Source organism: Phyllobates terribilis, unplaced genomic scaffold, assembly GCF_046119375.1.
Source record: "Phyllobates terribilis strain yellow unplaced genomic scaffold, ASM4611937v1 Scaffold_9__5_contigs__length_417890890, whole genome shotgun sequence".
In the NCBI taxonomy this organism is placed as follows: Eukaryota; Metazoa; Chordata; class Amphibia; order Anura; family Dendrobatidae; genus Phyllobates; species Phyllobates terribilis.
The window spans coordinates 351,465,260-351,481,418 of record NW_027362769.1 but is presented as its reverse complement, the minus strand read 5'-3'; the positions used below and the strand labels follow the sequence as shown (position 1 = coordinate 351,481,418).

Sequence of the window (16,159 nt, the reverse complement as noted above, 5' to 3'; positions counted from 1 at the left end):
GTTTCCCACCTTCTGTGCTACTGTGTTTTAATTGCTTCCATCTCTGCTGGGTTCCACGTCATCTGTCCTGCTGTTTCTGAGATGCCTGAGTGTGCAAAGTCCTCGCTGCCCACAGCGTCCGTGTGCCCACCTGGTCCTCGGGCTTAGAGGTTCCACCTCATCTTGTGAGCCTATCAGATGGTACCAGCAAATATACAAAACTTTGTAATATATCTTAATAATGAAAGATTCGTCTTTCTCCTCTTATAAGCCACCTCTACTCCTTCAAACTGCACTTATCATCCACTCTGCCTATGAATATGTCTATGAAGAGCACGGAAACCCAAGATTATCAGTGAACTCGGAGACCCATGAGGAATGGACTAGGATTCCTCCGGAACCCTGCCAGAAGCTGGTGTCTGGCTATGCATCACGTCTGTAGCAGGTCGTAACAGCCGAATTTACTCTATTAAGTTTTTGGGATGTTTGTCATGAAGGAGGTGAGTATTTCTGAGGCTGCAGTAGTGATTAAAAGAAGAATTTTGCGCTGAAGTTGGAGAAACCACTTGTTACGTTAGTTGTTCTGAGCAATTTAAAAAATTCTTGCTTGATTGGTTTTATTGCAAACAGTAGAAAGTTTGGAAGGAAATTTTGCAAGTGGGAAGGATGAATCAATTTGATTACTGTAGGTCATTTTCTGAGGCCACATCTCCTTCAAAAATGTTTTCTGGCTTTACTAAAAAATATTGAGATCTTTTTGTTCCCCTCGCCCACCCTCCGTCCACTACACTTGGACCTGGTTTAGTGTTACTTTGAACCAAACCGGCTTCAGCGGTTTTCCAAATGCAGGCAAAATTGTTGACCCCAATTAACTCATCGGTTCCACTCCAAATTGGTGAGTTACAGTTCCTGCTTTACCCAATATTTTCCCAAATCCCATCCCCAGCAGCCAGCACTGTGCCACATGGCATAAAGGATTAATCCAGCTCTTTTAAATCAGCTCTTACCACCAGGCCGGTGTATTTTGCAGCATTGCGTATTCATTTGTAAGCGTTTGATGAATGGCTACATAAAACAAGCGTGACATACTAACTTTACACTCCCCATAAACTATGGAAATTTCATTGACTTCCAGTGGGGCTCTGCTGAATGTAATAAGGGCTCCTGATGGTATCTCTCGTGTATTAATCATGTTTTACTCAAACTCATTATGTGGTACCATTAAAAGAAAAAAAATATCCATTAGGTGGCAAACATTCTTTAATCCAAGGAGTAATGCAGGAAACTGTATCTAAAAGTGTTGTCTGGCCTTGGTGTACAAGTCTGCAGTCACTTTGTCACTTTATGTGACTGCAGACTTTTGAATCCTCACAGCGTGCAGTCAGGATTCTCTGGTACAACTTATCCAGTGGTTAAGATGTTGGGAATGACCCTTTAAAGGGGTTGTCCAGGCTTGTTGCTTAAGCCTGCAGTTACTCTGTGTGACTGCAGACTTGTGAACCTTTACAATGCGCACTGTCAGGATTGTCTGTCGCCGAGAGCGGGCTGTCATGTGACCATAATTATGTGATTTGTATACTTTTGGCCACATTCCAACTAGACGTGTCCAGTCTCGCTCAATTCACTTGTATTGAGTGAGGACTTAAACAACTAGTCTACATCTGACCACATGTATGTAAATCGCCTGCTTGTAGTCACGCGCCTGCCTGCTCCGTTCGCCAGCAATGGAGAATCCTGACATTGTGCACATTGCATGCTGTGAGAATTCAGAAATGGAGTGACTGCAGACTTGTAGCCTAAGGGTGAACAACCCCTTTAACATCAGGTGTTACATGATTCCAGCGATGTCACTTATTGTGCTGCTCACTGTAGTTTTGATAAAAATCACTGTTTTATCTGCAGTTCTCTGAATTCTGAGCTCTGCATAACCCCACCCCCACCACTGATCGGCAGTTTATGTGTACACTGTGCATATGCAGAAAGCAGCCAATCGAAGGTGGGGGCAGAGTTATACTGAGCTCATAAATATGACTACATGGCTCCAGGTTTACTAGACCTCTAGTGATAATCTAAGTTTAGTGGTGAAAAAAATCTGCTGTTTTGTAAAAAAAAAAAAAAAAAAAAAAAAATTCTTTGTTGTCATTTTCTGAGACTTTTTTTATTTCTCTGTCCACATTGCTGTTTTTTTGCATGCTGAGTTGTTTGTTTTATTGATTCCATTTTGGGGTACATAGGGCATTTTAATAGCTTTCTATTGCACATTTTTTTTAGGACGTGCGATGACCAAAAATCAGCAAATCAAGCATTTTTTTTTTAAATTGGTGTTTTAATGCATGGTTTCAATAATTTTATGTTTTTTATAGGACAAATTTGTTGGAACAAGACAATTCTAATTGTGTTTTATTTTTTTTCGAATTCTTAGATTTTTTTTTTAGTTTTTGTCCCTTTAGGGGACTTTAACCTGTGCTCATTAGATTGCTTTCACTGTATACTGCAATACTAAGGTATTACAGTATATATGGAAATCGTGTTTCTCTTATTCCTTATTAACCAGTAACAGAAATGTACGCCATAGGTCATTAAGGTGATAAAGGGAAACTGTTGCCTCCTAAATGACTATCTGCAAATATTGGGTTAATCTGTTTGCTCCCCCTTTTTTTGTTTGCTCCCCCTTTTTTTGTTTGCTCCCCCTTTTTTTGTTTGCTCCCCCTTTTTTTGTTTGCTCCCCCTTTTTTTATTTGTTCCCCTTTTTTTGTTTGCTCCCCCTTTTTTTGTTTGCTCCCCCTTTTTTTGTTTGCTCCCCCTTTTTTTGTTTGCTCCCCCTTTTTTTGTTTGCTACCCCTTTTTTCGTTTGCTCCCCCTTGATTACGTTTGTTCTTATATTGTCTTTCTAGTTCACTTGTTCATTGACTTACTCTCTTGCTCGCATCCTTTAACTTTTTGCTTTTCTCTCTTGTTTGTTTTCTCTCGATTGTTCTTTTGCTCGATTGCTTGATCTGTTACTGCTCATACTTAGGTCCCAATATTGCTTAATGGTACAATCAACTTCAGGGCGGAGTTGTGAATGCAGCTCTGGATAATAGAAGAATGCATTGTATTTAGTTGCACAATCTTGGTCTAAGCACTCATTTTTGATAGAAATGGTAAAATGATGTATTCCTTGCATCTTATAGAATTGGTAATATCACTATAAGTTTTTGAAAAATTCATGACATATGAGACGTACTCTTACTTTGTATCTAAGTCATATTTGTTTGGATTACTGGACAAGTGGCTACAGGGAGAAAATAAAGTTATATTGTCCCTGCAGCCGCATTCTTTGAATCATCGGACGGTGTCAGGAGTGTTTACAGTCTCTGATGGCTGCACAGTTAGCAGGGCTTTAATCGCTTTGCAAATGTGGCACCCCAGGGGTCTGGTTTTCCACAGTAATGTAATGTTATGTCTGAGAGCAGGTGGGAGGTCCTTTGGTCAGGGATCCTGTGCATGCCACACCTCCTGCCCAGTCTTGGGAGGGGAAGAACTTCCCCTGTATAAACCCTGGGCTGAGGCAGGGTTAGTCAGTCAAGGAGAGTAGAGACAGAGAAGCAGCATAGGAAGAAACAGCAGAAGCTCATTGGGTGCAATATTACTACGAGTCAGGGGCTGGCAGCTGCAGAGCTCGCCCTGACTGAGAAGCTTTCTTACCGGACCCGGCGTCCGAGGCTGTGGGGACTAACTCTTACCCAGCAGCAGAATCCGTCAGGCAGGGGATTGCAGGTCCTCAGGCCCAGAAACCCGAAGGCACGGTCACACGCGTGGGACCAGCACCGCCATCGTGGAGCGGAAGCCATTAGAAGGCCCCGAGTCACCGGCCATACGGGTGAGCACCACACGGTACACTCAGGGACGTGGGCTACTTATATCCGCTTCTAGCAAGGTAGCCAGAAGAGTACAGTCAGTTTGGGAGGCCTACAACTCCGCCTGGCCAGGGGAGATCCCATCTGCTCAAGGACTGACCAGGCCCCGTTCACTAGCAAGTACTCCGGGAGGGTCTATCGTTGTTACCAGTAAAGACCCTGAATTACACCGCACCGTCTCTGAGTGGTTCCTGCTACCCCCATCATCCACATCTGCTGCCCTGAGGCCATACCCCTCCCGTTGGGGGTTATACCATCTACGCTGCACCATCCATCCACCGGCCTCAGCGGACTGTCCTGCAGCGGCAGCTCCATAGCTGCATTCAACGGGTGGCGTAGTCGTCCTGCATCTACCGCTGTTACATCGCCGCTCAGTTTGACTCCCTGGGCACGGACCGGGTCACCGCCACGAGACTACAACCCTCAAGAGATCCGGCTCCGGGTAAGCTCCCGCGTGCGCAACGCAGCGCGACACAGGCCCAGGGGCGCGTCACAAACATACCCCAAAATAAACACTGACCAATCCATACTTCAAGTGTTATTAAATCTCATTGATCCTTAGCATGTGTGGTGCATTGGGAAAGCCTATTGCTTGTCACCTCGTCACCAAGATTTGTAGTTCCTTGTGACCATTATTTCTGGCCCTTTAGAGCACATGAATACATGCGATAGGAAGAAAGCCAGAGAGAGGAGCTTCTTCTTTTCCGCTCTGCTCTATAGACGAGGCATCACTACCGATGTCCTACTGATAGACAGCCGGCTCCCCAGTGCCTCACTGCGGGGAGCCAGCTGTCAATCAGCCCAGAAGAGAAGAAGCTGCTCTGTTGATGTAAGGTCAAATGAAGCCGCAGAATCGCCGGTAGGAGGGGACCGTGACCACTCTGAGCCAGCAGAGATGGTCACTGTGAAGATCCGGGGTCTTCCATGGGCATAACAATACTCAGACAACACTGGGTGAGGGTAAAACAGTGTGGCAATATTTTATTGAACCACAAAGCGAACAATAAACAAATAGAACAGTCCCAGCAAGTACCCAAGATGGTGCAACATTACACAGTCCTCACCCTTCTTCTGGCCTGCCGAGAATAGAGTAGCTGTGATTTCGGGGCTAGCAGGGCCGACTACCCCCACCAGTGGCACCCCGCTTTTGGCCGGCCCCCAAAGAGAGACGGTAATGACAAGCTTATGAAACTAGCCAAGTGCAATGAAGTCTGGGGCCAGGTGGCCTGAGTGTCCCAACCTGGATTCTTCAAGTCGTCTCTGAGGGATCAGCAATGTTCAATGGAGATGATCTGTAGTCCTCCAGCTGGGGCTGAAGCCCCCTAAGCTGACATGCTGTAGACTGACCCAAAATAAAGGCAGAGACCCCTTTTTTATAGATCACAGTTGTCCTTGCAGCCATCATTCATAGGTCAAGGGTCATTAGTCATATGTCAGAGGTAAAGGTGCAGGGCTCAGCTATCATTGTTTTAGCTAATCTATTTACCTAGTTTGTATCACAGGGGGTGTTATCTATACCTATAGATAAACATATAGGTGCCTTGTAGTACAATTTGTCATTAGCATAGTAAACATGATTGTTTCCAAAGGAATTTAATTCAACATTCAGGGTTATACAAATACTGGTCTGTTCTTATTGACCAGACACAAATGCACAAAGATAATAGAGTATGTCTCTTGGATTAACAAATCTAAACGTCTGGCTCATTAAGAAGAAAAGCTTTGTCGTCACAGTCACCAGGCAGAACAGAGAGGTAGTTAATTGCTGTCTGCCTGTAAGATCTTAGTCCCATAGGGAAAAATAAGCAAATTCTCGGATAGCTCCTTTAAATTATTATAATTTATTGGAACTGTCAAAAATAGTAGGTTTAATAATCTAATCAAAATTGTTAATATATAAATAATTAAGAAAAATGATAACAAAAAATATGCAAAAAATTCAAAACATAGTGATGAGAGGATAGTGTTCCCCTGTGTAATAAAAAGTCTATTTGATTGTAGAGATATTTATGTAATCACCTTTCCCTAGCGTCACATATTCCAAAATGAGCGGTTTCTGATACTCTGTCAAGAGTTGTTTATGCTGTGTCTGGCCACACAGTGGTCGTGAAGTGAATTGCAGCTTGGCTAGCATGTCAAGATCATATGTGATGAAAATGAGAGTTCTTTGTGAAATTTGTGCAAGGGTTAAGGGTGGACGGGTGGACCCCAATATGGCTGCAATCAGTAACTAAGAGCAGAGCTAAATTTGTTGTAATATCAGAAGGCGATGTTCAGAAGGTGTGAGCTTGTGATGGCATTTCTCCTGTAAAGTACCATTTCCTTCTCTCCTGAGCCGGTGTCTCTGTAGATCTGAAGACGGGTGCAAGAAGGAGAATAATGAATGTGTGTGCGGCAGCGAGCCGCGGACTTCATGCCTTCCATTTGCAGCTGTGTACTTGTGTGAATGGCTCTCCTCTCCTCCCAGCCGGCTTTGATAGACTCAGCCGAGCTGCTGATAAGAGGAGTAATCAGAAAATTGAGGGAAACATTTTTTGCTATGATAATCTTATCAGTTTCTGAATAAACAGTGGTGTTGAAAAGTACCGCAATACTGGCGCGCACCTTGGCTCCTCTCCGTCTGGCTGGGGTTATGTGATGGGATTGATCTGAAAGAATTTTCAGCGTGTTTGGCCCGGTATTTATTTACTTTCATCATTTTTTTTTTTTTTTTTGCTTTCGAATATTTTGCTTTAATATCAGATAAATTGTTTTGAGAATTGTGGATTGGGAAGCAGAATGTGTCATTTTTTTTATTCATTGTAATTTCATATATTTTTGTATAGATTTTATTTTTCCGTAGTGATGTCTTCTTTTTTTTTTTTTTTTTTTTTACTTATCTAATACTGTTAAAATGGGTTAAAAAAAAATTGTCTTGGCAGCCTGTTCTTTGGCACAAAAAACACATTAAAGCTGCATATAAAAACTCTCAATTTCCCTATATAATACACAGATCTTTGGGACTTAGACAGATCCAACAATTCTGGTTTCAAGTTTTTCCCGGACTCTAATATTGAATTCATAATTCTTAGGATCCGTAGAAGTCAGGCTCCCAATACCCACAATCAGCTGATTTAAGAGGGGGCACCCTTCTTTGGCTTTTTCGTTTTTTTTACCCGGCACAGTTAAGTATATTTTGTATAATAAAAAACGATTTGGGAAACCAGAATCAAGCTCCAACGTGCGTTTCACACGTGCTTCCTCAGTGAGTGTGTTCACTCCCTGAGGAAGTACGTGTGAAACGCGCGTTGGAGTGAGGGGTGGCGTGGACACATCTCCAGTATGAATTTGGGTCAGTACATTTTTAATACTCTTTCCTCTTTTTTTGCACACTTAGGTGTTACACTTCACATACGTGTAAGTGTTTGATTGCGTGTTTACATACATACACTGCTTTCATCCTTGCAATTGTCACTTTATGTGCACTGGCACCTTATATTTCTATATATCTCATATATTTTGGTTCCTGACCCAGCACTTTGCATTTATCACCCTATGCTGCTGATGTCTCCTTGCCTCTCCTTGTTATTAATGTTATTTTAACTTGTCCTTCATGCTTTTTTATGATTGTTTGTCACGTGGTGTCTTTTTCAATAAATTGATATTGTTTAAATCTACAATGGCATTTTGATTCTGGTTTCCCAAATAGTTTTTTACTGTATTCATAGGTTTTCGGCTATTAGACTTGTGCTGTGTTGCACCATTTAATTCATTCTTGGGTCTTATTCTTCCTATTAAAGGTTGAAGCATATTTTGTAGTTTACAGCTCAGTCCTATCTGAGCAGCAGTGAGTTGTAATACCAAGCACGGCCACTACAAAATGTATGGCGCTGTTCCCGGGAAACAATTTAAATGACCTGACCCCTTCGATCAGCTGATCATATCCTCCCTGAACTGATATTGATGGTCTTATCTTAAATGGTTTTCCATAGCTTCAGACAACTTAATCTCATTTAATAATGTGATAGACAATCCGCAAATCACTTTATTTAAAAATGATCTGGTCTTACCCTCAAAAAACTTTCTTCCAAATTGTCACTAGGTGTCTCTATTTTGTCTGACGAGCTCTCATCTGCCTGTTGTAAAGTGTAATCCATCTTTAGCAGCAGAGTTGCCAAGATGGATTGCAGGAGGATGAGATGGTTCTTTGTCTCTCTATAGAAAGTTGTTTTTTTTTTTTATCTTTTAGCTCCTGCTCTCCTGTTTGTCCAACTGCATAAAGGCAACACAGAAAGGCAGGCTTCTAGTTCAGGGCAGGCAAAACATTGGAGAATGACAGCAGTGTGTGATAGGAAGTGTCTTAAAAGAAACCCAGCACCTATAGTGCGGCCAGAATGCTGATAAAGAAGAACTGCCCACTAAAAAAAAGTGAACGGAAAGTTGCATCTTATTGTGGGAGATGAGAGCAGTAAGACCATGCTTTGTTATAGGATTCGTATAAAAGGATAGGTATGCTTTAAAAGGAATATGTCAGCAGGTTTTTGCTACAGTAGCATGATGTAGGGGCAGAAACCCTGATTCCATTGATGTATGACTTAATTTACTGGGTGCAGCAGTTATGATACAGTCACAGTTTTCTCTGCTACAGATCTGCCAGTTCTCTGAATGCTGAGCTGTGTATAACCCCGCCCACACCACTGATTGGCTGCTTTCTGTGTACTCTGTACAAAGCTACCAATCAGAGGTGGGGGCATGGTTGGATCAGGAGGCACAAGACACCTAGTCCTGTAGTGATAATCTCCTGCTGATAAAACACTGATTGTATTGAAACAGCAAAACACAGCTTAGTAAGTGATACATCGCTGGAATCACAGTCTCTGCCCCTACATAATGCTGCTCTCAGATTTCATAGCAAAAACCTGCTGATAATTTCCCTTTAAGAAAAGACTATTTGTATGCTTCCTAAGGTGACGAGGATTTATATTTTTTGACACTCTCGTAACCATCTCTGTAGTTACCCAAGAAAATCACTCCTAATAAAGTAACACATCATCACATTTTTGCCGGGGTCTCTTCTGGTGATGGTTAAAAGACATACGGACCTTTGTTGCAATTCTTTCCCATAGGTGCCAAGTCTGCCATCGCCATAGCATATGGATCGGGTTGTGTTTTTTTTTTTTAATTGGCATCAGCAGATGGCTGTCTCATTGTATGAATTAAGTGCTTATGACAATATTAATAGAATCTCCCCTAACACACATTTTATTACAACGTGGAGCTTATTTGTCAAAGCGCAATGGAGGAATTGACCCCAAGTGCAAATAAAGCAATTTTCTCCATTTACCATGTAACAATAACAGAAAGATAAAACACTTAATGTGTCATTACGATCAAGCTCTGACGTTTAATTAAGGCCGCTCAGAAGCTATGAAACTGCAGTCTGGATTTTAAATAAAAGCGTCTGCATCCCTGCAGGAACTGTGCGGTATTCTCCAGTACTGACCGCCATGGCCCTGCCGGGGCTCCCACGTCAGCTCAGTGCCGGCACTGCCGCTCCCACAGTACTCTGCGCTTCTGGTCACAAGGGCTAAAAGATTTGGCCTTCAAACAGGTGTTGTCAGACCCTTGCATGGCGCGATGGGCTGCGTCGTCTCTGAAGGCTTCGACGGGGATTCTCATGAATTCTAATTGGTTGTATTTTCCAGGGTTACTCGGGGCCTGTGAGCCTTGATTGACGTTTCTTACTGACAGGCCGGCTTCTTTCTTGTATCATTTTGTTAAGAGATGAAAGCGGAGGCCTGGGCCAATCTGGCTGGAGACTAGGAGAGTACAGTTATTTCCATGAATTGGAGGCAGATGTGCACACAAAGCCTCCTCTATGTCATATCACGGTCTTTCGGCTATGCTGTGTTTATCTCCAAAATGTGCGCATTTATCTTAGCATAGCCATAGCATTAAATTATAAAATTAAAGGAGTTTTCCTGTTTCAGAAGACTAAACAAGCTGTGCTTTACTTACCCTGCCTCCCTCGCCACTCCCAGTGTCTGTTATTGTCTGGAGCACTGATATATCGACAGCACTGCAGTCAGTCAGTGAGGTCCGCGGCTCATGATGTCTACTCAGAGACATACTGTTGATGTAATGTCAGCTCTGCATACTATAACAGATTCCAGGTGCAGTCCGCTCTAGACCCAGAGAAGGTCAGTAAAGCACATTTTGTTTTTTTTTTTTGTAAAAGAAGCTTTGCTGGCGGAAAAAAGTTTTCCGAAAATTGAAAACTCCTATAAGGCTACTGACCGTTGCCCCAAGATTTTATTGATGATGTATTCTTAGAGTGGGTCATTTATATATGATTGGTGGGCTCCAATTCATGGCACCTTTACCTTTTGAGCTGGTTGAAAGCTCCTCCAAATACTTCATCATTTATCAGACACAGCTCCTTATTTGATAGTGGCTGTGCTTGGTATCACAACTCAGGCCTGTTAATATATACTTGGAATAGGTTGTCAATTTACTAGTTCTCAGGGGTCCAACTTCTGACATCTCCATCTACCAGCTGTTTGAATTTATTCTACATTGTTTATCAGGCACATCTCTATATACAACCCCTGGCAAAAATTATGGAATCACCGGGCTCGGAGGATGTTCATTCAGTTGTTTAATGTTGTTGAAAAAAAGCAGATCACAGACATGGCACAAAACTAAAGTCATTTCAAATGGCAACTTTATGGCTTTAAAAAACACTAAAAGAAAATCAAGATAAAAAAATGTGGTACTCAGTAAGGGTCATTTTTTTCAGACCAAGCAGAGGAAAAAAATTATGGAATCACTCAATTCTGAGGAAAAAATTATGGAATCATGAAAAACACACAAAATAACACTCCAATACATCACTAGTATTTTGTTGCACCACCTCTGGCTTTAATAACAGCTTGCAGTCTCTGAGGCATGGACTTAATGAGTGACAAACAGTACTCTTCATCAATCTGGCTACAACTTTCTCTGATTGCTGTTGCCAGATCAGCTTTGCAGGTTGGAGCCTTGTCATGGACTATTTTCTTCAACTTCCACCAAAGATTTTCAATTGGATTGAGATCCGGACTATTTGCAGGCCATGACATTGATCTTATGTGTCTTCTTTCAAGGAATGTTTTCACAGTTTTTGGTCTATGGCAGGATGCATTATCTTGAAAATGATGTCATCATCCCCAAAAATCCTTTCAATTGATAAGAAAACTGTCCAAAATATCAATGTAAACTTGGGCATTTATTGAAGATGTAATGACAGCCATCTCCCCAGTGCCTTTACCTGACATGCAGCCCCATATCATCAATGACTGTGGAAATTTCCATGTTCTCTTCATGCAGTCATCTTTATAAATCTCATTGGAACGGCACCAAAAAAAAGTTCCAGCATCATCACCTTGACCAATGGAGATTCGCGATTCATCACTGAATATGACTTTTATCCACAGTCCACGATTGCTTTTCCTTAGCCCATTGTAACCTTGTTTTTTTCTGTTTAGGTGTTAATGATGGCTTATGTTAAGCTTTTCTCTATGTAAATCCCATTTCCTTTAGGCGGTTTCTTACAGTTTGATCACAGACATTGACTCCAGTTTCCTCCCATTCGTTCCTCATTTGTTTTGTTGTGCATTTCCTGTTTTGGAGACATATTGCTTTAAGTTTCCGGTCTTGACTCTTTGATGTCTTCCTTGGTCTACCAGTATGTTTGCCTTTAACAACCTTCCCATGTTGTTTGTATTTGGTCCAGATTTTAGACACACCTGACTGTGAACAACCAACATCTTTTGCAACATTGGGTGATGATTTACCTTCTTTTAAGAGTTTGATAATCCTCTCATTTGTTTCAATTGACATCTCGTGTTGGAGCCATGATTCATGTCAGTCCACTTGGTGCAACAGCTCTCCAAGGTGTGATCACTCCTTTTTAGATGCAGACTAACGAGCAGCTCTAATTTGATGCAGGTGTTAATTTTGGAAATGAAAATTTACAGGGTGATTCCATAATTTTTTCCCTCTGCTTGGTCTGAAAAAAATTACTCTTACTGAGTACCACATTTTTTTTCTTGATTTCTTTTAGTGTGTCTTAAAGCCCTAAAGTTGCCATTTGAAATGACTTTAGTTTTGTGCCATGTCTATGATCTGCTTTTTTTCAACAACATTAAACAACTGAATGAACATCCTCCGAGCCCGGTGATTCCATAATTTTTGCCAGGGGTTGTATTTGGCTATTGCCGTGTCTGGTACTGTAGATATGTCCCTTTTACAATTTCTGTGCCTGGTACTGTAGCTATGTCCCTTTTACAATTTCTGTGCCTGGTACTGTAGCTCAGTCTCTTTTACAATTTCTGTTCCTGGTACTGTAGCTATGTCCCTTTTACAATTTCTGTGCCTGGTACTGTAGCTCAGTCTCTTTTACAATTTCTGTTCCTAGTACTGTAGCTATGTCCCTTTTACAATTTCTGTGCCTGGTACTGTAGCTCAGTCTCTTTTACAATTTCTGTTCCTAGTACTGTAGCTATGTCCCTTTTACAATTTCTGTGCCTAGTACTTTAGCTGTGTCCCTTTTCCTTAACTGGAGCTGACCTGCAGTGCAATCGCTGGATGGAGTCCTATGGTTATTTTAATCAGCTGACTACTGGAAGGGCCACACAACGATCTGTTACTGATTTTTTTGAGAGGTTCAAATTATTTTTTTATTTCAGTGTACAAATGCTGTAAACTCCCGATTTTCATGAATCCTTCCTGATTAGTAACTGCATTGTATAACTTTATGGGATTGTTGGATTAGGACAGCCCTAGCTGTGAAAACAGCTGCCCAGGAAACGCTGGTCAGGTTCCTAGCTGCCATGGAATTTTGGTATCGCACGGGTAATTTTTTAATGTAGTATTTCATGTTGGCGCCTCTGATGTCAACTCTCCAATTTGGCTCATAGAGGGGATTAATGGACCCTCCTCTTTGACTGCCATATTTCACCTGGCTATTAAACAACTGACTACTATCAAGCAAGTACATAGCTGTTTGGCAGTCACTTATGGTTCGTGTAAATGGACTTTAAGAGCACAAAGTGACTTAAGGAGTATTTGTAACTTGATCAAAACAAAGGTGTCCATTTTATGCTATTATTTTATTCCTGCTGCTCTCCTGAGTATTACGTTTTTTTATTTTCTAAACCTATCATACATTTCCTGAGATATGTTTTTTTTTTTTTTAATTTGGTGCTAACTTTGTATGCTCTTTACCAAAAGGGGTGGTGCTTACATGATCATCGGGGGCGTGTCTTTTGGCTGCTCTGCTTAATTAGCCTGTGGACCACACCCCTTTTGTAAAGACCATAAAAGGGAGCACTGAACAAAACGACCCTGGAACCGTATGGTAAATGTAAAAAAGAAAAAGTAATGGCATATTCAGGGGAGCAGGGGGGGGGAATAGGAGCAAAAACTTGACACTTTGACTTTGGTGACAAATCCCTTTTAAGAGAAATCTGCAGATTTTCCTGGTGCGGTGTTGCTGCCATCTATCTACCCACCTGTAGCTTTCCGTCATGTTCATCTTCTCTGCCTCCTCCAATCAATACTTTGTAGCTTTTAATTACTTCAACTATAAAAATCAGCGACCCTATAAGATTAGCACTCACCTTGAATAAATTATGCCGAAGTTATTAGCCTCAATCAAAAATGCTGCGTTGTTGTCCTTCCGGAGCTCCTGCGCTCGGATTAATACATCTCTGAATGTTTGTGTCCCTGTAGCTAACGGCAGAGCTGAGCCTCTTGAAGTCACAGATGGGCACAACGGAGCTGAGCACCTCCATCACGAGTGAGGCCGTCAATTCTCTCAGGTCAGTGAAAAGAAAAGTTTGTTGTCTCGTTGGTTGGTGGATCATACGGGTGCTTTATATTCCGGTTTGCTAATATAGTTGAGAAGAGATTTGTTATTCTTAGGTAAAAGTTTCCAAGGATCCAGAACAATGCACTTCTATATCCTGACCCTTTTTAAATCTTTTTGTACACTCCTAAAGTTGATTTCTTTTGGCATCGAACAGTAGGCACAGCTATAGCGGTGGCTTAGAGAGCAGTTGCCACCTGGCTCTAGTGGGCCCTCTGTCACATTAAGGGTGATAGTTATAGCGTTTGCTTAAAAATGTGCCTCTGATTCTATGGTGGTAAGAGGTTGCAGTACTTAAAAGAGATTTACACAACTATTGTAATATTGACCTGCAGAAACAGATAACAGCAGATCAGTGAGGAGCGCTCATGTTCCCACCCACCGTTCTGATATTCAGGACTTATCCTAAGGACAGGTAAGCAGTACATTAGTAGTGGAAAACTCCTTTAATTATTTGAGGACACTGGTGGAAACAGTCAGGAGAGGGCACCTGTTCAAGAACATTATAGGGGCCTTTTGTATCCAATAGCTCATCATGATGCACAGTTCCACCTGCTTTGGAAATGGGCTCCCTCACGTCTTGGGCCCCAGGTTGCACCAATGATATGTCTGTAGCAAAATTGGTGATAGGGCGCCCCCAACCATCACGTTTCCTTTTATATAGCACTGATCTCCTCTTATACTTGTCGGTAGCTTTTACCCGCCTGCAGAACCCCTATTCGCTTGCAATGTGAATGAATAGATCCTTAAAGATGTCCTTAGATGTGTAATCAGTAGCTGCCTTACGTCCTAGCGAAAAAGTATTGACTCTTCTTAAAGGACAGTCCTCCAAAGCCTTCTATATGGGCATGCAGGTCATAGGATTTTTGTTTTTTAAGTGCATGGCCCCTGTGACTATTCAGCTGAGTGACTCCTCCCCATGATGCCAAGAAGCTAATTTGCATAGAGCGCATATGGTGATAAACGTTCATCCTTTACATAATGAAGTTAATGATTAAACATATATGAGGACATGATTCCTAAGCTGCTTATCCAGGCTGTAAGGCTGTTAGGGTACTCTAGGCGGGTAACTGCCACCGACAGATTTCCCTTAAGTGACCAAGGTGCAGTTTGGCCCCCCTACTTTAGTTAGTGTCCAACTGTAACCTGTGCACCTGCCCCTCTGTAGTTACATTGATGAATAATGATAAACCTTGTTTTAAAGGGACATTGCTGAAAAGAGTTGATGCACTACTCTACCTAGAGCAGGGTTTCAGGAGTGTGGTTCTTGATTTCTCGCTTTGATGTTCTTTAAGGGGAAACTATCACTTGACTTATGGCGCCCAAATGAAAGGCAGCTTGAATCAGATCCTGGCTGCACGATTACAGCGAGGTATGCCTTTATCTGTAATGTTTTGACGCTTCAGATTCTCCCCGCTCCACTCCAGGTGATTGACAGGTCTCTCCTGATGTACACACATGGGCGAGACCTGTTAATCATCTGAAACGAAGCAGTGACGTGGACCGGTGGAAGTTCGGTTTTTGGTACCTGTTTGGAAACAGTACGCGAACTTCCACCAGAACCCGAAACCCATTGAAAATAATGGATACCCGAACTGCTAACTAAAGAAAAAAAATCTCTCTCTCTCTTTGTTCCTCTCTCCCTATTTCCCCTCTCTTCTCCCCCTTCCCTCTCTTCTCCCCCTTTCCCTCTCTTCTCCCCCTTTCCCTCTCTACTCCCCCTTTCCCTCTCTACTCCCCTTTCCCTCTCTTCTCCCCCTTTCCCTCTCTTCTCCCCCTTTCCCTCTCTTCTCCCCCTTTCCCTCTCTACTCCCCCTTTCCCTCTCTTCTCCCCCTTTCCCTCTCTACTCCCCCTTTCCCTCTCTTCTCCCCCTTTCCCTCCCTTCTCCCCCTTTCCCTCCCTTCTCCCCCTTTCCCTCCCTTCTCCCCCTTTCCCTCCCTTCTCCCCCTTTCCCTCCCTTCTCCCCCTTTCCCTCTCTTCTCCCCCTTTCCCTCTCTTCTCCCCCTTTCCCTCTCTTCTCCCCCTTTCCCTCTCTTCTCCCCCTTTCCCTCTCTTCTCCCACTTTCCCTCTCTTCTCCCCCTTTCCCTCTCTTCTCCCCCTTTCCCTCCCTTCTCCCCCTTTCCCTCCCTTCTCACCCTTACCCTCTCTCCCCTTCTCACCCTTACCCTCTCTCCCCTTCTCACTCTTTCCCTCTCTCCCCTTGTCCCCCCTCTTCCCTTCTCCCCCTTTTCCCTTCTCCCCCTTTTCCCTTCTCCCCCTCTCCCCTTCTCCCCCTCTCCCTCTCCCCTTCTCCCCCTCTCCCCTTCTCTCTCCCTCTCCCTTCTCTCTCCCTCTCTCCTTCTCTCTCCCTCTCCCCTTCTCTCTCCCTCTCCCCTTCTCTCTCCCTCTCC

General features: G+C 42.8%; 1 protein-coding gene across 2 annotated transcripts in view; it reads left to right on the top strand.

Moving 5' to 3' along the window:
- MAD1L1 (mitotic arrest deficient 1 like 1) overlaps nt 1–16,159 on the top strand; it is a 751,355-nt gene that overhangs the window by 395,581 nt on the left and 339,615 nt on the right. For both annotated transcript variants that reach the window (XM_073648135.1, XM_073648136.1), the window contains exon 14: nt 13,632–13,720. In XM_073648135.1, coding sequence (XP_073504236.1) covers nt 13,632–13,720 — 89 coding nt within the window. The remainder of the gene's footprint in view (nt 1–13,631; nt 13,721–16,159) is intronic.